We start from the raw sequence: 23,797 nt of genomic DNA, 5'->3' as shown, positions 1-23,797 counted from the left end.
CACAGGAAGACCCAGTGTACTATAGAAAGTACAGCAGTATATAAATCATCACAGAGCAAAAAACGCCAAAGGTGCGGGACATTCAAAGCATCCGTTGTTTACTTTCATCTTTCGTGCTGTTCTATACTTGAAACTAGCGTAATATGTACATAAATGCGGCCGTGAGAAAGTTATAAGCAAGCAACTACCGGTGCAGTTCGTGGGAAACAAACATCCTGAAGTTTCACCACGGAAAGGTGACACACTGAGCAGAGGAAGTACGCCAAAATTAGTTAAGGGTGGTTGGCCAATCCCCTGTTGACAAAAGCATGCCCTACTTGAAAAGAAAATTCCAGTCTTTGGTGGTGAAATTATAAAAAAATTAACTGTACTTTTAAAAGTACGCTGGGCGCTAATGGGTTAAGCCCCAAGCCAATGAACAGGTGCACTTTGCACATACATGCCTTTTAGTCTGTGGGAGGCAACGCGGGACATGTGGCGCACATGCAGTGCTGATCTTCGCACCAGCGTAGGGGTGATCTTACCCTGCCTTTTTCGCACCACAAGAAAGCTTCCTCCCCAAGAAAGTGCATCCTCACAAGATGGCTTCTCTGCAGTTTTGTACAAAGGTGCAGAGAAGCCATCTTGTGGGAGTACGCTTTCTTGCGTAAAAGTATTTTATACGTTTTTCTTTTCCTTGATAGTGCCGCTCGGACGCCCCATGAGTGCCATTACGCAGCGATGCCTTGGTTCGCGATTGCTGCTAAGGTTCGTCTTAACCAAAAGACGTGCGAAACAGATCATTTTAAGCGAATTTTCTTTTACATTGAATCCTATGGGAAACCAACCAAATGGTCTTACATTGTTTATCTTATCCGAGAATTCATCATAACCAAGTTCGTCTTAATGGAAGTCTACTGTAGTTGCAAAACGCGAACTTGCTTTTGTCTTTCTTATGTCGGAATGAAAGATGTGAATTTAATCGTTAGAAACCAACGATGGCACAGAATGGCAAGCAGAACCGCCGCAGCGGCGCTTCTGCTTGAATAGCCCAAGCTCTTGTTTGGCTGGTTTGTCATTGAAACTTAACAGATTGAATGTACAGTGCAACAGTTGCACCATATTTGCACTTTTCTGTGCACTGGCACTGCAGTCGCAGTATGCTGCAAGTATTCTGCTGCCGTCAGTTTGAAATCACAACCAGAGCTCTGAGCCCACAAAATACGAGCATTACATATTAGTGAGTTATGCTCATTTCCATGTTTTCCGGCTGTGTTAGTTCCCCCCTGGTATGCATTTTTTGTTTTATCTCTCAGCCATCTTACAACACAAGTTCCTTCATGTCATGTATGCATCCTGCATCTAGCAAGAGCATGCTCATCTTTAAATTTTCTCACAGAAAAAAAGTATTCAGATCATTTAGCCAGCGGACTGCTGCTGGAACAATTATTGGCCAACATTTTCTCGCCACGGCTCGAGCTTCACACTATACTATTCTGTCTGCAGCCTCAAAGAAATCCTGCAGCACCCTTAGTGCCAATTGCTAGGTGGTGGTGCTTACTATGCGATCACAGTGGATGCTAGCAAATATGTGTTTCCTGTATAATTGTGCTGTGATCTCTCTTCAACATTGCTTTTGCTGAAAGAAATTTATTTTGAGAGCAAAGTTTTGCCGTTTTTCAGAACAGAAAGCACACAATAATTTGTTTATACAGATTGCCAGCACCTTGCATGAGTAGTGTGTAATGGTGGGTAAACTAAATAGCCTTTAAGTCAATGAATTTTAACAAACAAAACAGCTTGCAAGTGCCTTTTGCTTCTTTGTGGTTGATGTTCACTTTCAGTAATGCATCTATGAAACTCTTTGTTCGACCTCTTTTCCTCCTTACAGACATTTTTTTTTTTTAGAAAATGGTACCAAAATGATCATTTGGTACCCATGCTGTGATCTATTGACAAATCACTAAAATACTTTGTACAAGCCCTACTCACCCTAAACCGGGCAGTGCGCTGGAAAACACATGACAAGCTGGACTCGTAAGCCAGAAATGACAGTTGGCCTATGACAAGCCTGGCTCGTACAAGTCCGCTGAGGGTTAACAGTCCTTTTGTGGTCTGTTGTATGATGTATTTTGTGATGTTGCTTGAAAAAAAATGTCTCAGTTTTCTAGGCATTCAGCAGTACTTCTTCATGTAGAAACAGTATAAAAAAAAGTCACATTAAAATGGCGCTTCTGTACCATTTACAGTAAGCGCAAATACTTTTAGTGGAACACATCAGCAGCTTGTTTTGAAATTATTTACAGATGGAACCCTAAGAAGAAGGTTAAGTTATTCACATTTGTCATTGTGCTTTGGCAACAGCTTATGTCAATCACGTCAATTACAGTATGGAGCTGTTTGCTTTTTTTTTATTGCGCAGTATACTTATGGTTATGCAGTAGCACTTTGACATTACAGTGCAAAAATTGCTATGTATACTGGGCAATCATTGCAGGAAACTCAGGCTGTTGAAATCAGCCTGAAGCCCACCAACGCAGCATGGCACTTTGCTTGTAGCAAGCACAACACCCTGCAGTTTGAATACGAAGACTTTCAAGTTTGGAGAACTTGTAATTTCAAATGAAGTGCACTGTTACTTTATTTTTTGAAAGACATGGTGCTTAATTTGCCTCAGAGCAATTTGTTATTGAGTGCATTTTTTTGCCATAAATATTTTTTTAGTGCAAAAAAAAAATTAATTCTGATATTCCAATAAAAACTGAAGGTTATACTCCTCAAGGATATAAGCTGTTCCTTCCCTCACAGCACACATCAGGCTGCACTGAGAGTCTTCGTGCACTATCTGCCAGGGCTTATAATCACAAGCTTTATTCCGAGAATTTCTGTTTAGTGTATGTTCCTTGCAGTGTTTTCTTTTTTATCTACAGACAGACATGCTGAATATTTATTGGGAGTGTTGTTGGAACCCAGTGAACTTTATTTGCTATGCTTTTTTCAGGGAGAAGAACCAAGTGGCCAAACAACTTGAGAAGCAAATGGGAGAGCTTGGACAGCTGCGAGCAAAATATGATGAGCTTCGGAAATCTCGCCAAGACACTCTCAAAGAGGTGACTCTCAGTGTTTATGAGCTTTTCTTTCTTGATAAATTGTGCTGTTTCTGGCTGATTCTATTCGACTTGTAATTCAGTTCAGTGTGCATTTCACAGTCACTTAACTGTAAACTAAGCGCAAAGTAGTAAAACCTTGATGTGAGACCTTTCTTTATATACCCTTCATGTAAAGAAACTAGCAGCAAGACCTTCTTGGCAAGTTGGTGGTGCTCATTTTTATTATCAACTGGGAGTAGTAAAAGTGGGTGTAACGCAGTTCTCGTTTTGTCCAGCCAAAATGGCTTGCTTGCTCTCTTATTTCTCGGGCATGTGCAAATCATACATATTGTTTTATGCGAGGACAAACTCTCATGCACCGCATTAATTCTAGCAAGTACGTATTGTGGTTTGTGCATGTGGCAACAGCTCTTCTTTCACTGCTGAAAGCTGCATGTGTCTACACTACAAACCCCAATTACTATGATGCTTTGGTTAAGCATGCTTTCTCTGGGCAGTGGTCAAAACCATCTGAGAAAGGGAAACATGCATCCTCACCCAAGTGGCCACAGCTAAGCAAATGGAAAGGTTTCAGTAGTTCACTATCACCTGGTGCAGCCTATTGAAGGCCACTTTCTAGCTTGATGGGCCTGTTTCATTCTACAGTGAAAGCTCGTTAATTTGAACCTCGATAATTTGAATTTTCGATAATTCGAACTACACTACTTGGTCCGGCCAAGCTCCATAGAGATCTGTGTATAAAAAAGCCCGTTAATTCGAAAGTGAGTCGGTTCCGCTACGGGTAATTCGAACTCGCGCCGCCGCGTCTGGGCGGCTTGGCACACAGCACGTGCCCCCCCCCCCCCCCCCCCCCCCCCCCCAAAAAAAAGAAGCACCTCCGCTTAGTTAGATGCTGCGCACATCCTAAACGAGCACAGAAGATGAAACCAGATAAAACCGTGGAAGAGTGGGTATGAAGACTAAATGGCGCCATCACCGGGCGCGGCGGCCGGCGGCGCCGGGGGGTAGGGATTAGCGGCCGCGGTGGCGGCTGCCTACCCTCTTTTCGGCGCAACCTCCGGAACTCGCAACTAAATAGTCGTTATTTCGAGCCCTGTTAATTTGGAAATACGGATAAGTACAGTCGGCGCGGCCCCAACCAACACCCATGAAAGGCTATGACTTCGGACGAGTGCTACAAATTACGTGCGAAAAACTTTTTTTTTCTTTGCGAGTGTTATCCATGCTTCCACCCATCAGTCGCCAACGGAAGCACGCGGTCAGCCGTGATCATGACGCCGCCGTGATCATGACTGACGCCGCCGGCTTTTAGCATCATCGCTGCAAAAGGCGTTTGCTGCTATCGTGCGTTCCAATGATTGAGTGGCAGGTGGCAGTAGACGGCGTCCGCCCCAATCGCCCATGGTACGATAAGGCGAACATACTGAAAACGAGGCTTGCGCAACCCGACAAGCGCTGGCACTCTGCCAAGTTCGCTTCCCTCCTTGCTATAAGCTAACGTCAAAAGTAAACACACCCTGATGTTATCGCTGCGCAGCATCTTGGCGCGCCGCCAAGAAATGTGCTGTGGACCGTGACGGCACGAAAGGGAGGGAAGCGTTAACGACTGACGCTTTTTTTTTTTTAATTCTTAGGCAGAAATCGGGGGGGGGGGGGGGGGGGGGGGGTGAGTGGGTTCATTCTGCGAGTGGGCTCGTTATGCAAGTAAATACTATATATATATACCCTCATGCAAATGGTTCTTGTCAGTTTTTTCGCGGCCATTCGATAATTCGAACATCGGATAATTCGAACTTTTTTCCCGGTCCCGTGAAGTTCGAATTAATGAACTTTTACTGTACTGACAATTTTCACGGCTTAGAGGGGGCGCCTCAATTGAGCCAGTATGGCATTGCTATGGAGGGCTGCTTCTGAGGTCAGCCTATATGAAATCATGCTTGTTTGTCGATAGAAGCAACCTTAGATGAATCGAGTCTCTTTGTAAAAGAACAAACGAAAAACAACGAAGAAACCACTCTCTGGCGTTCGAAAATGGCTGGCATGAAGGTGGAGCGGCAGAAAGTCGTTGCGTGCTTTGGAGGAAATTGCAGTGGGCAGAAGGCACGTAATGAATGTAAGGCTGCTGTGATACCATTATTTTCGTGCAATTCTATTTGATTTTTTCCATCTGCTGGTCTGACTGATTCCAGCTATGGTGACTGCGTTGGGCAGTCGAATTGCAAAAATAATCAGAATGATATGGAATTCGAATGATATTATTTAATATCCCTCCATGGATAAGAAGGCACCATGTCACCATACACGCATGCCGTAATAAGGCCTGCAATACAAAGAGTCTCACACAAAACTGCACGCTTGAAATGTGCTTGTTAGTCGTGTGTTAGGCAATGCTTTTGTAGCATATGGCGTCGCGTATTTACATAGGCCCTTCTAGTCCAGGTAAATCATTTTTTTTATGTATGTTGACTGGGTGCTTTGTAAGAATTGGGCTGTCATGGTCCTGCAAGTGTTTCACTGCAGCAGGGAAACATCCTGTTCGCATGGTCTCTCCCTATTGCTGGCACCAGAAACATCGCGCAGTGACCCTCAGCAGCTCTTCTATCTCATTAGCTTGCAGACTTCTGTGTGGCAGCACTCCCCAAAAATACGTAAACCTACAGCAAAACTGGAGTCATCGTCTGAATGTGCCAGCAAAGCACTCTGGCCATTGAGCAAACCACGCAGTTACACCCACCAATCCTTCTTAGACATTCACGGTGCCGCCGCAACATGGCATCGATTTTGTGAAAATCGCCAGTATATATCATAGATGCAGCTGTAAACATTGAGCTTTAGCAGGGATGAGATGCTGTGTTTGTTTTAGTGTGCTTTGCATTTGGTTCATATATTGTGTTATCACACTTAGGTCTTGGCATTAAGGAATTTCAGCATCTCCATCTACCAGAGGGTAAAGAGAGCCACTCTTTGTTCTCGAAATGGCATATATAGTGTGATGTCGCAAAACTAAGGTTTATGCATTCGTGCATAGATTTACTCGTAACTGTATGTAGAGAACAAATCAAGTCAGTGAAATAAAAAAAAAGTTACCTTATCTTTATGGTAGTATTGACCAGAGGAGGAAATTTAATTGCACATAGCTTATTCTCCGGTCCATAATACCCCTGTCGCGCTAGCAAATTTAATGTCATTCGAATCAAATGGCATTAGCATCTAATGTCATTAGGTTTATTGGGGTTTAACGTCCCAAAGCAACTTAGGCTATGAGGGATGCTCTAATGTCATTAATTGGCTGGTACACGGGAACACTCAATGCCATTTAGGTTTGAATGACGTTTGCCATCGAATGAGTTTGGGGAACTCATTCACATTCGATCTCGAATCGAATGTATACTCTGGACACCTGATACCAAGCAGTTTTGCTAAAAAAAATGCTAAATTCGGTATAAAACTAGTCATACTGAGGCTGTTGTGGATAGCTATTACTCTTGGTCAAAGCAAATACCAGCGGCTGAGCGTCCTCCCTGCCCGCAACTGCCGATCATTTTGTGTTTCTTCTTTGTAAGCATTCCACTTACATTTAGCTGAGAAGGATCTTAAAGCTGTCGCTGAGCAGATACCTTTCGGATGTCAATTCCACACTCTGCACGTCTCCATGCTCTGCCATGTCAACCATATTGTTTGTTTACATTTTAGCTTGGCTTTTGATGGCTAAAGTGTGCTGCATGGCTGGAAATAATATTTGAAGCCTATAATATGGCACAGAAATGTTTGCACCCGCTTTAGAAATCGTACTACACAATTTCAGACACCTTTTATGCACACTGATGTCCCTTAATTGCACTAATCTTTTTTTCACTTATCATCATTGCTATCATTTGTGAATGACATTGTTTTTTCTTGTGTAGCACCAAAAGATACCGAATGACACGACCGAATGAAGGGCACATAAGTCGCACCCCTTGGCAAATGACAGTTCTTCTGAGTTAAAAAAAAAAAAAAAACCTCATAGGTTGTACCTGTTTGCAAGACACACCTGTTCATTCAATAAGCACTATAAAAAAATGATGTGCGATTTAGTGGGGTTAAGCCAAATGTGAATTAGGAGCGCGAACACAGGGGGAGGAAAGCGCGAGCCACTTCCATCCCGTGGAGAAACCTCCGCTGAAGCCATAACTCCGTACACCATACATTTTGAACGTAACTGAAGAAGGAATTGGCGCTAGCGTCTATAGTAAAAAACAAGATCGAACCGCTAGAAGGTTCTGAAAGGAGAAAAGGTCTGTCGCTCTCTCTCCCCTTCCTGTCCCTTTTGAATTTATGACCGGCACGGTCATTGGAACCGTCGCGCTTACTTGGCTTGTTTCGGAAACTCTGTCAGTAGCGTTACCTCGGGCGCTGTCGCCTGCTTTGCGGTGCCGGTCACAGACACTTTGGCATCATGTTCCTTCATGGGTTAGTGATGTTGGTACTGTGACAACTACGGTGGTTCTTGGTTTTGTGCTTGTAACCTTCAAAACTACATAGAGTGCAGTGAGACCTGCGCAGATACGACGCGAACGGCTACCTGCGGTCGCTTTTGCAGGAGACACCACTCATTTTGGCGCCGTGGATCGTGAACAAAGATTTAGTCAGTGCTGTTTATGAAGCAGTCATCGGGTTTGGTGTGCAAAGAGTCGGCACATCGTGGGAACCGATTATGCAGCTGTATGTTAGTTGAATTTTATAGGTGTCGCATATATCAGCGTGGACAGTGAAGGCCATTGCTTGATAGTGATTTCCTTTCACGCATTTACATAAATAAAAAACAGTTTTTTTGCAGTTATCTACAATTGTAAGGATGCATTAAATTGCGTGCACTCACTGTGCAGAGACTGATCCTTCTGTATTGCGTGAGCATTATGCAGGAATGACCGCTTATGTATTGCGTGAATGATGCGCGAAATGATGTACTGGAAATGTCAGCTGCTGCACCTTTTGAGATAAACTTAACACTTCTGGTGTGTCGGCACACATTATCTGTATTGTATAGAATGCTATAATGTAGACATATAGTGTATTTTGAGAAGTACCTCTCTTAGACTGAAAGTAGCAGGAAGAATGTAGGTGTCAATAAAACCATGAAAAGCATGTTCTCTGTTCTCCATACATCAGCCCAGCGCTGCGGTTACCATTGTTGACCACCTGCGCAACCAATTTTAACATGCCACAACAGCAAAGAAAGCGTGTACGAAAACTCAAGTAAAGCGCTGCGCACGGCTGCGCGCAGCAGACGGACAACGATACATCCGCCCACCTTCCCTAGCGGGCCCGATTTTGGACCAGTCCATGCAGGAAGCAGATGCCATACAAACATCTCCCGCGCCTGCGTGTTTTGGTCATCCATTGTCATGGAAATAACTTGTACGCCATTCGCTATGAACACAACTGAAGGGGTAATTGGCGCTACCGTCTGTAATTCGTGGCCACTGGGAGGTATACGAAGTATCACCCCCCCTAGCTAACACTGCGGTTCTCACTTCAGTTTCGGTTTCGGTTCGAGGCTAGGCTTTCAAGGCTTGAGACAAAGATCAGCGAAATCAGTGAGTTGGGGCCTTAGTGCAAGGGCACTAAAAGACACTGAGGAACCCTTCATCAGAGAGTGCAACGAAAATACCCCCTTATGGCAGCTGCTGTGCACAGACAATCCTCGAGCTCTGGCTAGCGTGCCTTCTTCCTGCAGTCAGTCTTTTTTGTTGGCTTTATCGACTGGAGCATTATTGTGGCCTGCACCAGTCCAGGATCATTTTCTCGCTCACTCCCTCACTGTATCCTGGCTGCCCAGTTCCCATTCTCCAGTGCATACTCAATGGCATGCAACTTCAATTTTGCATCGTAGCTCATCCAACTCACAAGTGGCGTCATGTTGAGCAAGAACAAAGCGCAGCGCACTCAAAGCCAAACAGAAGTGATGCCAACGGAACTGACATCGATACTGAGACTTTTGAGAATATGGCTGAACTAGACACGGCATGGCAGGACTGAATGCGGTGGCCGCTGTATTTAGTCCAGCTGTGGTGAGATTGCGTGATTCTACCCATAAAATAACAGTTTAAAAATAACTTGAATTTTTGTTTTCTCTTTTACACAGATTTTATTTTTAACATAGTTATTTGTCATGGTAAAAGATGACTCACTGTGGCACATCATTTTTGGCTGTGTGTAGGCCGTACCATTGTATAACATGCACCAACAAAAAATGCAGAAAAAAAACATGACTATTACACCATAAAATACAGTAATTATTTTACAAAATGAACAAGGGAGGGGAAAACCTCAGGTTGCTTGAGCCAACGTTTCGACAAGGGGACTTGTCTTCATCTGGGCAAGTCCCCTTCGTCTGGACAAGTCCCCTTGTCGAAACGTTGGCTCAAGCAACCTGAGGTTTCCCCTCCCTTGTTCATTTTGTAATCGCCAAGGACCATCTACCACACCCTCTCTCTACCATAGTAATCATTTTAGTTAGGCGACAGAAGAAAAGGCAGTCACACGCTATCAGTGGGGTTCAAACTAATGATCTCCCATGTTGTGTGCAGTGCTCTGCCAGCTTTTCTTGGTTTTGTGTGTGTGCGTGCATGCCTTATAACCTCGTGTAAGGGCTGCACTTTTTTTTAAAAAATTCGGGTGTGAATTTTGAAGGTGTGGCCCATACACCAATTTAAAAAAGAACGTGTAATCATTTTTTTTCTAGATTGTCTAGCCCAAAACAGGGGCTGTGACCCATACACTCATGTGACCTTTACACGAGATTATACAGTATGTACTATACCGAAAAAAAGAAAGTGGAATAGCTGTGCTACAAAAAATTGCATTGTGTTTTCTTTTTGCATGCGTGCTCATGATGTCATTTTTTATTTTGATATGAAAAATAAAGTACATTCTGAAATAAATTTCTTGTTTCATGCAGCTCAGTCAAGTCAGAGCAGAACATCAAGATGAACTGGAATGTATTCTTATTGACCTCGAAGATGAAGCAAGTGGCCGTACTTGTTTGGACAAGAGAATGACTGAACTGAGGGCGCAGGTTAGCTTTAACTGGAGAGTTCTTTCAGTTTGCAAGCTTGTACAAAACAGTGATTGTCAAAAGAGGCCTATATACTTCCTGGGGTCTGCAGACACATTTCTAGAGTTTGTGAAACCCTCAGTTGTGAGTGAAACGCCCTGCTGTTAAGATACAGGTTGCTAACGAAACTCAATGGGGCTGTATGCACTCATTCAGGAGCACCATTATAACATGGTTTGTGCATTTATTCTTGAAATTGCGTTTTTCATGTGGGGTTTTATAAAGGGACACTGTAGAGTAAGTTACAGAGTAAAGGATGCAGGAAATGCCCCGTCTCCTAGCGCCACTGAAATTGGAACACTTTCGGAAACCAGTCGCAGCAGCCCACACTCTGATGTTGCGGCATGGTGATGGACTTCTTTCAGAATTGCTGCTCATGTTCCACAGTGTGCTGTTGCCTCAGCTACCGGCGTTGTATGATAAAAATCAGTACTAAACCTTGTAAAGTTCGAGTTCATATTTTGTTACTTTGCTCAATGTTTTGACAATTTCTGTTTAGTTGAGCATCTGTCTAGTGAGTAAGCCTGCTGTATATTTTTAATACCTTACTTTTTCAGAGGGAAGTAAGTCCCTGAAAGGAAAGGATAGGGGTAAGGGGAGTTTGCCAAGAGGTACCTTTTAAGTTTCGTGTTTTTTGTTGCTGATGGCTGAGAAATGTGTTCGTGGCTCTCATGTTTTGGGCTGTGCCTTCTGTGGAGGACAGTGTTTTCTGCCTGTGAGGTCAGGCTTTTGCTGCAGTAGGAACAGCTTTATATTCCTTGCCATGCTGTTTATGGGAGAAATTTCATTCACACAAGCATTCCTTATGTTGTCAGCTGGTGCAACTGCAAGGGGAGAATGCTGCTGAATGGGGTCGGCGGGAGCGTCTGGAGACAGAGAAATTGGCATTGGAGCGGGACAACAAGAATCTGCGAGCGTCCCTGCAGGAAATGCAGGAATGCCTACAGCGCAAGGCCCAGTCTTCCTCTACAAGTCCTGACCAAAAGGCACTTCAGGCTGAGCTACAGCATCGCACAAAGGTGGGTGTCCTAGTAATGGGCTGCCAGAAGTTTCTTAATGGCATTCTGGGAAAACTTGTACCTGTACATATGTTATTGTGTAAACAGAATACTTGTATATAGTACCTCTCTTCCTCCTATCTTTTCTGGCTATCCCTTCACCTCTTTCATTTCATTTCTCCAGTCTGCCTGCTATCCCTCTATTTCCGCTGCCCCAGCTCAGGTGCTTCCATTAGCGAAGGGCTAGCAAAAATCTTTTCCTTCCTTTCAGTTATTATTTTAATCAACCACCACTAACTTGTTGCTCTAATATTTTTGTTTTGAGTGTACAAACAAACAAATCTATAAAAAATCAGCAGCAGCAGTTAGAGCAACAGTAATTGGGGTAGTATGTAAAAGTTTAGCTTTGCCCGTATGTTTTAAGTGCAAAAGCACTATTTCATGGGGTCAAACCCAACCAAGAACCGTGTGGCATCCCTGACCTTGGGGGTGCAGAAATAAATATTGCCGCAACTGGGTTTCAACCCCATGGCAGCGTGAAGAGATTAGTTTAGCTGGCCACTGATCGCACCTCGTGTTAAACTGCAACACACTTGCGCTGTGCATTGCACATTGTCGTTTTCATCAACTTCCATCTGCGGCACAAACAGATCAGATCAGCTTAAACTCAGTCATAGCTTAACCTGAGTCTAATATCGTCACACAGAAAGCATAGCGCAGTATGACTACAGAGGATGAGGCGAGGACAGGACAAGCGCTACTTAACACCATGGTTGATCGATAGAGGGAAGCCACCAAGCAATGCCCAAACTGCAGGAGGGAGGATCTTGGAGCAAATGCAGAAGGAAAAGGCACTAGCTTGAACCCCAGCATTGGCGGCAAGTGAAATGAGGAAACATGGATCTGAGGAAGGAAGAGTAGAAAGCCGCTATCGGCAGCCGCACGTGGAGAGGGGGTGCCGGTTCCGCGTGTTGGAGTGGCATGTGCTGCCGGGAGCAAAAGCCGCGCAAGGCCTCCGCCGCTGCTGCTCCTGGGATTTTTTGTGCCGATGACGACGGCTTTTCCGCCTCACGAGCTGCTTAATGCTTTCGCGTTAAAATAAGCAATAAACATAGCCGAAATCCTTTTGGAAACATTGTAAGCACTTAATGTAAACAGTAAATCCCGGTTACTCGAATTCAAAAACGTGGAGAACACTTCGCTATCGCGCTGGCTGTTAGCGCGACTACAGTAGCAGCCGCCACCACCTCGCACAACACCGCCACGAGTGTGTGGGGGAGTCTGAGGCAACACGGCTGTCTAGAGGAGAGCACGCATGGTCGCACTGCCGCCGGTTGACCGGCCGCGGAGGCACATGCTTCTTCCCGCATGTTCCCGCTGTCGGCCTGCCAGACTCTTCATGTGGCGTCGCCGGAGCTCTCCGCCGTCCCCGCTCCTGACACGCAAGAGCTATCGGCGGCGGAATGACGCGAGTGGTTGAGCGACGGACACTGCTCGATCCGTGTCATTGTGGAGGAGGAAATGTAGCACGAGCTTTCGAATTTCAATAAAACTTCGGTTGGGCCTAGTTGGTACATGTTACTGTTAAGGTAACATGACACCAAAATGACCACGATCGAACGAGCAGGAGTGGAGCAGGCAGTGTGAACTTGGGGTCTTCTCGATTTCGCTGCAGTTTCTGCACCAGTTCAGGAGGTGCTTGGTGTGCTCCGTAGCAGACGGCTCCGCGGCCATGCTTGTTTTAGTGAGCGGCGTTGAGACCATGGTTGAGAAGGCTGCATACCTGTGCTAGACGCGGTGTCTGCGCCGTGCTGTCACCAAACAGCTGAAATGACAGTGCACGTACGTGTGTGTACGCACGCACATGTGTGTATACACACATGTGTGTGTGTCTGTGTATGTACGTAAGCAACTGGCTGGCATGGTGCACTGCGTATGGGTTTTTATCTTTCTGTCCAGCCTCACATGTTGCTTTACATCATTTCTCTTTTGTGTGCAAATATTATTATTACACGCAGCGTGATGGAGCGTTTCCATAAGAGGCAGATGGTGAGATGTTTTTTAATATGTGGGTGATCACAACGTTTGTCATGACTCGCTGCGACATCAGTACCTCCGCTTACAGCAGCGACTGGCCTTGAGGTCACTGTCAGCCCACACCTTTGCCTGCCAGTTGGTCTCTGATAGTCACTCCACTTTCACCGTCTGCCGACCGTGAACGCGAGTTGTTGAGTTCAAACGTAGTCCAAGTTATCAGGCAACTCTTTCCTCTGTAATTGGCGGACAACCGCAGTCACTTTTCAGTAGAACAGCAACAGCCTGAATCACGCGTATGAACCATCAAAGGTCGTCTCGAGCAGAATTTTGAATAACCTCTCGAATTCAAAGTTTGTTGCCTCTTCAAAGTACCCATTGAATTGGTGACGGTCGACCGGCCTGCATGACTTTGCACAACGCAACAGAGAGGACGGTGTCAAACTCTTCACCGCTTTTTGAATTGACAAATTTCATAGCTGCTCTACGAAATGTGCCGTTTCGAACAAATGCACAGCATTCAATACAGCTAGCACAATTCCGTGCATATGTCAAACCATGCGACAAACACCAGCACACGGCCACAGCAGACGCACATTTCTGCACTTTTGCACTCAATTTGGCCGCTGCACCAAGAGCACTAGTGTCAGGCTACGCTTGTGCCACAAGAAATGGCGCTGCACTGGCACGGCACTTCTGTGAACTAGTGCAGAAAGTGCAGCCAAATCGAGGAGACCTTGGGCTTCGTCTCGCCATTCTCGATTGTTTTTTTGGTCGTGCAAGCACATAAAGCTTCGATTTTTTTTTTTTGTATGTCAAGATGGAGTTGGCTTTGTTATTTTTAACAGAGAAAGGTGAATGTATAAACATTTCAACTTTTTCGCATTCTTTTTCACATTTTAAGACGCGCACTCCCCCCTCTAAAGCAAATGATGGTGTCACAAATCTAGCTCACAGCTTTTTTTTTTTCTTCAGGGGGTACTAAAAAAAATGTCGTCAAGATTGCTATATTGGTGTTTTGAGGTAACAAGTAATGTCACTTTTACATGGAGTGAAGCTTTTGTAAGCCAGAAAAAAAACGAAAAACAGACTAGTAGCAACATTATATTTGAATCAAGTACCGAGACCCGCTGACATACTTTCTTTGCAAACCACTAATTGTGTTTGACATATCCTGAATGATTTCAGAGTACAATATGCGGTGTTCTTGCCTTTAAAATTTTGTAGGCAGTCTGCCAACCAGTTTGGTTATGCTATAGTATTCTAGAATATAGTTATACCAAGTACAGACAGCACTTGTCTGTATATATCTTCTGTCTGTGCTTCATTTCTTCTGCTATTTTTCATTATCAACTGGTACTGATAGCCAAGTTACCTGCCCTAATTCAAAATGCTACCTTAAAAAATTTTCATTGCTCTTTGTAGTGCTTTTATCTGGAGGCTAGCTTTGCTGACTCATACTGTGTCATCGAAGGCAATTGAACTGGCTGGGCTATAACAACCAACATGGAGGATGTGTGAAAGACCTCTGATGTAGTTTTACGTGTTCTCAGGGACAAATGTTTTGGCAATGCTGCAGAGGTGAGGCAGCATAAGGAAGACGATGTGCCTTTGTCTCTGTGCTATGAGGAGTGGGTCCTCAACCCTAGTGACCCTGCACCTTCTCTCCAAAATCCCCCTTTTCACCCCACCGTACCCCTAGCCTGAACAATGAAAAACTGACCCCCACGGCACGGGTACAAAGGCCTGTGTCTCCCTTTCCTACCTAGCCTCTGCTGCAGTGCTAAAAAAGGTTGTTCCTGAGTATATACCGTATTTTCCGGTATATAAGACGCGGCTTTTTTTCAAAAATCTTGCTGGTGCGTCCTATACAAGGGTGCGTCTTATATGCGACTTTTTTCTTTTTTTTTTTTGCGAGTTCAGAAATTACTCAGGTCCATGTTCAAGCTTTTTTCACCGAAAAAAACATGACTACCAATAATGCGGTTTTGACACGGTTAATACTTCAATACGGGGACCACCGAGAGCAACTTTATTATTAAACGGTGGGGATGACGACTTCTGGAATCATAAACCCGCGACCGTTTCGCAGGCCCCAAGCAAAAATAATGTGAAATGCCAAAAGATGGTGACAATCGCGTTTCTCGCCATTGTCAAGACAAGCCGGCGTTTCTTTCAGTCACCCTTTGCAACTTTGTTTGCTCCGTGTACGTAGTACGTACGTAGTGCGAAGAAAATGTTTCAGCTGGGTCGCCTCCAGAAATGGGCGTGCTTTTTGATAGCACATCTTAAGATCAAGACTTCGAAGGTTTTAAGTTAATATAAAATGTTCTTATGGACATAAGGAGAGTTCCTTCGTTCTTTTTTCTTTTTTTGCTAAAGCGTGGGTGGGTATGGCGTGAGTGTTGACTTTTTCGATCACTTAGCGGTGCTTAAGAACTTCTCGCAGGTAAGGTGCATTTTGCAATGGTCGCACAAGCATGTTTAATTAAGCCTCACTAGCCTAACTGGGTAAATTGGGATGCGTCTTATACACGGGTGCGTCTTATATAATAACTTTTTCAATGACAGCCTGCATATATGGGGGGTGCGTCTTATACAAGGGTGCGTCTTATACACCGGAAAATACGGTACCATAGTCTCACCTATATGGAGAAGTGCTGTAAATGCCACCTGAAAGGCTAGCCATTAATATAGGGGATACAGTAAAACCTTGTTGAAATTGTTGATATGTTCCTGGTTCTTGCGATTTCCTGGTTTGAACGCTTATAATCGCGGACATTAACAATGCCCCACAGAGTTACACTATATTTCTCCTGTTTAAAACACTCCCGGATAATACATTTCCCTGGCTACTCTTTTAAAATTTAGGCAAACTGTGGTCACATAATATGTTTATTGACCAACCGCACGTGTACAAACATATAAGTGGGCCGAACGTGAGCGCACATGACGTGAAGAGCTGTAATGCAGCGGCGATCATCTGCCATGGTGGCTTTTTTGCAATGCCTTGGTGCAAAAAGGCGAAGCACCACCACCAGTAACAACAACGACAACAAAAATAAAAACTCCACTCTAGCATTCGAGACAGCTGTTTTTGCGGAGACGCGACATGAAGAGAAGAAATGCTGAGGTTTCTAAGTGTGTACATGGGCAAGGGGGCAAAGCATCTGTGAACTAGTGCAATGCGCTTACATACGAGAGGGCCGGGTCTGAGGTACGCAGCATTAAATGAACAAGGAAAGAACAAACAAGCCGAAGCTCTGTTCTGGATAAAAATAAACGCTGCGATAGTCAGGCACCGCGGTGGCTTCCCCGCAATACTGAGGTGCAAAAGGGCTAAGCATCCAAAAAATTAAACTAAGAAGAGGTTTTGGTTACTTTCACTGTTGCTGTTGATGGACAGGATGCGTTGCGAAATTCCTTCCGCGCTTAACACAGTGCAAATGTGGACTAAATTATGCGTGTGCTAGAAAATGATCTGTTCGGATCTTGTGCAAAGAAATGCTAATTGACATTTTTATGAAGTGAAATTGTCAATAACTCTCTTGGTACCTCAATCAGCAGTTGTATTTTTCAAAATTAGGCGGTTTGGACCTCGTGTTTTTCCGGATGATAATGTTTTTTCTACGCAATTTTTTAAAAACGTCTGCAGAAGCACCGATGTTTGGGCCAGTTGTTGTTGTTGTTGACATATAATTGAAGATTTTCGCAGCAGTGCTTGACCTGTTGTGCTTGTTTACTATCTTATTCCCGGTCTTGTTCGTGCCGTAAAGTTCTTGTATTAAAGAAAATGTGTCTACGAGATTTTTCTGTGTATGATCTAGGAGGAGGGCACAGCTGCGAAGAGTATGGTGAAATGCCACATAAGCTCACGTAAGGGCCGCACTTTTTTTTTTTTAATTCAGATGCAAATTTTGAGGGTGCAGCCCATGCACGAATTAAAAAAAAATGTATAACTGTTTTTTTTTCTCAGTCATCTAGTCAAAAACGGGGGGTGCGGCTCATACATGAGTGCATCCCCTACAAAAGAATATACAGTAGCCAATTGCTGCATTGCAGCTACTTGTGGCACCACATTAAAAAAAAAAAAAATTGCAGAGCACTGCAGTCTGCTTCTTTGGAGCAATGCAAAAGCATTTGTGTTTGAACGTCAGCAACTCGTTTTTTTGCAAGTCATTGTTGTCACATGAAACTTATCACGTGACCCTTGTATGAGGTCAGCAACTTTTTTTTTGCAAGTCTTCACTGTCTAACATCAGTGCACATCCCCAGCACACTTTACCGTTGTACACACCGCAGTGCGTTCACTTCGTGCTCCTCTAACACGCTTGAACCAATGACCCTTCGGGGCGTACACGTTGCGTGCCCGCCTGGCACACAGAGGGCCTGGGTTCGAACTGCAATGCCGATGAATTTCTTTTTTTCGATTGGTCATTTTCGTGCGGATACACTCTGCCGACACGCTTTGCTGACACGCTTTCATGACAGCTCCTGTACACTCCACTCATGAGGGAAGAAATGCTTTCGCATTAAAAAATCTTGTGGCACATTGCTTGCATGGTAATTGCCAGAGTGTGACTGATGTTTAGACGAGGAGTTCGGGGGCCCTATAAGGGACTCCCCTTGCACAGTGCAGTTTCATGCATTGGTGTCGCATTTCACACTGCATGGAGGTGCACAAAATCTCTCTGTACACTTTGTACCGAACAATGGGTGCGTGCATAATGCAAGTGATATCACTTTACAGGCTCGAATGTCATAACTGGTTATCTGCTGCCTGTTGTAGTCACAGGAGAATGTAATATGGTGCGAGGAGGCATGGATTAGCAAGTCTTGCTGAGGCAAGAAAATAGACATTTTCGTGCATCATTTTGAACTGTTTTGTGAGCCTCCCTGATACTGTGGTTGACTGTATTGGGAGTTTGAATGGTATGTCTTGGAAACTAGCACGGAAATGTAAAGGACTTGAAAGGGTGCAGATTGGTTGATGTTAAGTTGGTGTGAGGGATGTTCAGTATTTTTTATTTAGCATGACTTGACATCAGAACAATTCTGCCTGCAGCTTTCTATATCTGAACCTATACTTTTTGCAGGAACTGCTTGACCTTAAGCATGCTCACAGCAAGTTGAAGAAAGTTCTCCAAGAGAAAAGCACAGAGTTGTCCCATGCACTGCGGCGATCTGAGCAATATGAAGCAGAGGTGAAGAAGCTTAGGGGGCGGATTGATGAACTCAAGAAAGAACTTGCAACAGCTGAGGATGAGGTGAGCCATTTGGTAAAAGGCATTGTTACCCTGTAGTGGTATCCATTCTGTACATTGTATCTGAAGTCTTAGTTTGAGAGCTGTTGGCACAGTGTGTACGATTTGCAACTTTTTCTCAAAGTGCAGTTTTCTGCGGATCACACTAGATGATCTTTGTGGGACATGCAGAATTTTTCCAGTTTCTTTCTGTTTTTGGTTGCTGCATTCTTTGAGGAAAAAATAAAAAAAGTACTTTGTGTTTTTTTCTCGGTTGCTGCACTTCAGTAAGATTAGCTGGTGCTTGCATTTCCTGTTTATTTGGGCTTCTGTTTTATTAAGAGCTAAGCTCAAATCATCCTTTGTCAGTGGCTATATAATGCTAAAGCTGGTAAATTTACAATTCAAGCATACACGTTATGTGCATTTTTTCTACCTGCAGCTACGTTGCATTATGTGGCTTTTTGAAAACCTGGAGTGTTCTGCACAATGAGTAGGGTTCTTAAAGTTCTTTTGGACATCCTAAAATGTAGATGTGTACCTTGTAGGTCTTTGTGCTTATGGCGGAGCTGTTCTTTTTTTTTTTTTTAACAGGAGTTACAAAAAAAGGCCATTTCATGATCTGTGACAGAGAGGACTTTACTGGGCATTTTCAGTCTCGCCTTCATCAGATATGCCTTTAGTGAAGCCATGATCAAGCCTTGCTAGGGCAGACTTGGTACTGGTATTGCCATGTTAACTTTTTTTTCATCATGGTTTTTGTCTTCTGTTCTGGCTTAGCAGAATGCCAAGTGGGAAAATGCAAATTCCTGCATACTCTTCATGACTGTAGAGAGATTAGACTGTAGCCTCTACTCAGATGAGACTAGTCACCTTTATCTGACAAGGCAGAAGGTAGTTTACTGTGTCACTGTGGGTGATTTAAAGTATTTATCTGAGTGTATTTATGGAAGATTAATGGGCAAAGGCATCTCTTCTATTTGCCAATTATTGTTAAAGAAAAAGGTAACCTTGGGCATGCCTCTACATGGTTAGAGAGGCATGCAATTCTTTTAGCTTCTAATCGTTAATACCACTTGTTGCTCTCTTGTGTCACCTTTTTGCAACAGCTGAGGCTTTGCGTGATGAAAGCTACCATACTCTCAAAGCTATTACACTTGGATAATGCTCATGTTTTTCAACTGATGCTTCTACTTTGTTCCTTGGAGAAGTACGTCCCCTTTCAAAAGTCTTCAAGCCATAGGATTTGTTTTCAGCTGTGAAGCATCCAAGGCACCTGTCAAGCTGTATACAGATATAGGGCAAGACGAACCATTGCAATAGCCTTTCAGGGCCTTTTCGTCTTTAAGCGTGCCGTGAGTTTTCCACAATGCAGCTCAAAAGCAGACCTGGCGGCTGACTTCTGATGAAGACTGTTCATTCTCTTGATTACTCTCCTATTACTGAAGCTTCGTATGTTGACTGCTGCAGAATACCATGGCAACTGCAGAAAGCTTAAGAAAGGAGTCACTGCATATAAGGCAGTTGAAACCTTAAAGAATGGCAAACGGAGCCTAAGATACTATATTCTTAGTTTAGAACTTATTGTTCATGATTGCAGAGGTAATGTTTTAAAGTTTTCATTCACTGGTGAAACTTTTTACCCTTCTTTTTAGAGGTTATGGCAAATAGCCAGTCTGCTTTATGGTTGAAAGATGAAGCGCTGAAAAAGAGGATTACCCTAAAAATGCATTTTTATCAGCTTACCTGCCATTCTGTGTCAATATCCACTCAATGTGCCAGTATTGAAGGATGTACTAGTAACTTCAGCATATTTAAGAAGAAAGTTGTATGGGGCTTAATAAGAAAACGTCTAGGTAGAGGCAGCAATAAGGCAAGGAAATTTCAAAAGAAAGGAACCTCAGTTGAACATACAGCTGCAGAAAGTGCTGATGTTCCTGTGGACACCTTTCGATAGCTTTGGCAAAGATTATGGAGTTGCTTTAGTTTGTCATTTGTGATGAGCAGTTCTTAGTTACAAGCCAAGGGGCGGTAACTGAGGCTGTATAGAAAAAAGTCATGAGCAAAAATGCAGTTTATATTTGTTCACCCATGTTAATGAAGACGAGAATGGTTGGACTTTCGTTTAATTTCGCTTTTTTCTTATTTTGGAAATCATTTAGTTGTCTGCGCTGCTCTTTGGCCAGACTTTCCCCGTCATATTAAATACCATATGTCATTGTTATTATGAACTGTCTTTGAATAATATACTGTGTTTCACACTTGGCGTGCAACATTGTGGAAGCTGTGCAAGTAGTGCACCTGCAAAAGCATATTGCTCCATCGCATATCACTTGTACTTTTCGAAACCTCAGTGAAGGTTCAGACTAAAACATGGAGTGGTATAAAACGACATGTTAGGCAATGCAAATATTAGTTAAGTCAGTCAGAAGGTTTTTACCTTCAGAGTATAATTTTCATTGATGGAAAACAACTTTTTGGGTTCGGATGGAGTAAGAGCGAATACAAGAACCAGTGGTGCATCACTCTGTAGCTTTTCACTCTAACTTATCGAGGTAACTACTAAAGGGCGGTATACGGAAACGTGTTAAGACGTCAGATAAATTTGTTTATTGCCAGTCATGTTTCGTGAGCTTTGTCACAGCGAAAGATGCTTTTCTTTACTCTGGATATGTGATGACCTGCTTTTGGGGCGCTGATGTAGCCAGCATGAATAAGTGCACTAGCCTTGGCAGCGTGACACATTATTTATTCATACTGTTAACCCTCTGCATGAGGGTCATTACAGGGAGGGAAACATATACAGACACAAGTGCAATTCTCTTCGCTAAAAAAAGAAACACTCAAATGCACAGAATTACAGATTTGCACAGCAATCTTCCAGGAACGCGTTCACACCTGTCACAAATTTGTCTACATCTGTTTGGTCCACAACGTCACTTGGTAGTTGATTCCAAATTTCTACAGCATCGGGAAAAAAGGAGTAGCGATAGACATCAGTACGTGTAATAATAGGTTGTAATACCTTACTGTGATTTTTCCGAGGGCAACGCTTCAGGGGAGGTGCAACATAGTGATGTTTATTAACTTTGACTTTATCATTCATTATCAGAAAAAAAAGTTTCAATTTCTGCTTTAGTCTTCTTACTTCTAGTGATTCTAGCTGACACTCTTTTAGCATTGCTGTGATTGAATCAGTGCGGCGGTATTTAGAGCATATAAAACGTGCTGACATCCTTTGCAATCTTTCCAGTTTCCGTTTTAAACCCTTTTGATGAGGACTCCACACTGCACTTGCGTACTCTATTATTGGCCGCATGAACGTCTTGTACGCAATCAATTTAATTTCTCTAGTCGCATAGGTTAGCTGGGTGCCCCAGCTAACCTGAGCTATGGGCTAAAAAATAAAATATTAGCAATGGGCGAGCAAAATTCATAGCATATTGTTGGCACCAACCTTGCGCACCTCAGGCAATTTTTGTTTTGTGGCTAATTAGTTAATTAAATTTTTAACCTCAGTTATTAAATACAGTCAAGCCCACTTATAACAATATTCAAACGCCAAGGAAATAGCATTGTTATAACCAATAATTGTTATAACAGGGTTGTGTAAGAAAAAAAGAAAACATGACAAACTTCAGAGCATTTATTGACAGTAAATACCTGGAGGTGTTTGGTTGTTCCAACGCCTGTAAAAGCTCATTAATTCGAACCTCAGGGGACCGGAAAAATGTTGACCGATGACCAAAGCACTGCCATCACTGCACTGGCGGGAGCTTCGTGCACCTCCACATCACAGGAATCAAACCGACTTTCCGGAAGCGATTCTTGCGGGAAATTCAAGAAGCATGCAGAACCAAGGGTGTGGCGACGGCTGACAAGAGAAAAACTGCGCTGGTTGCACGTGTGTGCGCACTGCACTGACTTATTGGGAAAATACACATGGTGTGCGTAGCCAATGTAGCAATGCAGCAGCTCACAAAGAACGCAATGCGCTATTGCATTTTTTTCTGCGAGCGGCACACCCCTCAGAAACATTAATAATGGACTGCTCCGCCAAGGCTCCCTACCACGCTCCCTACTTTCTTCTCTGCATGGGCCTTTTGCTCAGGGGAACGCATCCATTGTTTCTCCTGCCTGTGTCATTGCGACACGCAAGCATCCTCTGCACGCTCCGTGGCAGCGTTTCTGAGTGCATGGTCACGGGTTCTTTTGCTTTCGTGGCCTCGCTGCGCCGGCTCAGTCTGTTGGTCAGCCCTACATGCGCACGCTTTTGTGTTGTAAGCATGGTTTTGCTGGTGTGGTTGTAGCATTTCCATTTTTTTTTTTCCTATTATGGTTGACACTCAATTACCAGATTTAATTGTTGTAACCAATATTGTGCCTTGACAGCATTGCTATAAGCAGTTTATTTTACCATACAACACATCGTAAAGCTGATGGTGCCGCGACTGACCATTGTTATATCCAATATATTGTTATAACCAGTATTGTTATAAGTGGGCCTGACTGTATTCACTTTATACAATAACTGTAGTTTACAATGTTGGAGAGCACCTTCAGAAACCCACATGCCATCATTATTTGTGGTAAGGAAAGCCTCATGTGTTTCCGTTTTCCCAGCTCCAAAAAAAGCCCGTATAGTTCACAAAAACATGACTAGTACATTCATGCGCCATAATCGTGCTGCTCTCATTCGTGGTTTGAGCAAAGGTAGTCAGCTGCGGGCATGGCTCTGCAGCCCCGCTGAAGTGGTAGGTCGGTATGTTGTCAATGGTTTCTGTGCCCGCATCAGCCAGTTTACGCATATGATGGTGCAAGATGTAGTGAGCACACTGCACTTTGCAGTGGCGATGAAGACAACCCAGCTGGAAGGATACAAATGAGAGGAGCTTTATTTGTCAACAAGTCACGTGTTGTGATTTGGCTGTGCAGGAATAGTAGGCGTGGCTGTCCTGAACTCCTTTCATTTTGGGTGGCTACTGTTAATAACCCGAGCTCGAATAGATCACTTTCTGCAACAATAGAGCTCTGGCATCTTGTTTGTACATAAGTCATTGATTTTCTTATGACCGCCTGAAATATGGTCATTCAGAGTTCTCTTATTTTGTCTTTGAGGTCCTGCAGTGTATAAGTTATTGTGTAACCCCACAAAAAGTAGTCAAGGGGTGCCATGTGAGATGGCCTGGCTGGCTGATTCACAGGACCTAGCCATCCTATCCACTTCTGCAGAAACGTGACGTCGGGCCAGGTCCAAGCCTTGTCGCTGCTGTGTGCAGCGGCGCCATCCTGCTGAAACCATACATCAATGTCGTCAGCCGGTCTTTTGAGGAT

General features: G+C 43.8%; 1 protein-coding gene across 5 annotated transcripts in view; it reads left to right on the top strand.

Moving 5' to 3' along the window:
• The window catches only part of LOC149350733 (coiled-coil domain-containing protein 102A-like), a 49,601-nt gene that overhangs the window by 7,390 nt on the left and 18,414 nt on the right, over positions 1 to 23,797 (top strand). For 4 of the 5 annotated variants that reach the window (XR_016290417.1, XM_089579846.1, XM_089579845.1 and 1 more), the window contains exons 4-7: positions 2,981 to 3,089; positions 10,033 to 10,149; positions 11,004 to 11,207; positions 18,317 to 18,487. Coding sequence is in view for 4 of the 5 variants with exons in the window: in XM_089579846.1 (XP_089435972.1) it covers positions 2,981 to 3,089; positions 10,033 to 10,149; positions 11,004 to 11,207; positions 18,317 to 18,487 (601 nt within the window). In the remaining variant the exon portion in view is untranslated. The remainder of the gene's footprint in view (positions 1 to 2,980; positions 3,090 to 10,032; positions 10,150 to 11,003; positions 11,208 to 18,316; positions 18,488 to 23,797) is intronic. The other variant, XM_089579848.1, reaches the window with a different exon arrangement.

Source organism: Amblyomma mixtum, chromosome 3 (genome assembly GCF_055824585.1).
Source record: "Amblyomma mixtum isolate Tamu chromosome 3, ASM5582458v1, whole genome shotgun sequence".
NCBI lineage: Eukaryota > Metazoa > Arthropoda > Arachnida > Ixodida > Ixodidae > Amblyomma > Amblyomma mixtum.
This window is presented reverse-complemented; position numbering and strand designations above follow the sequence as displayed.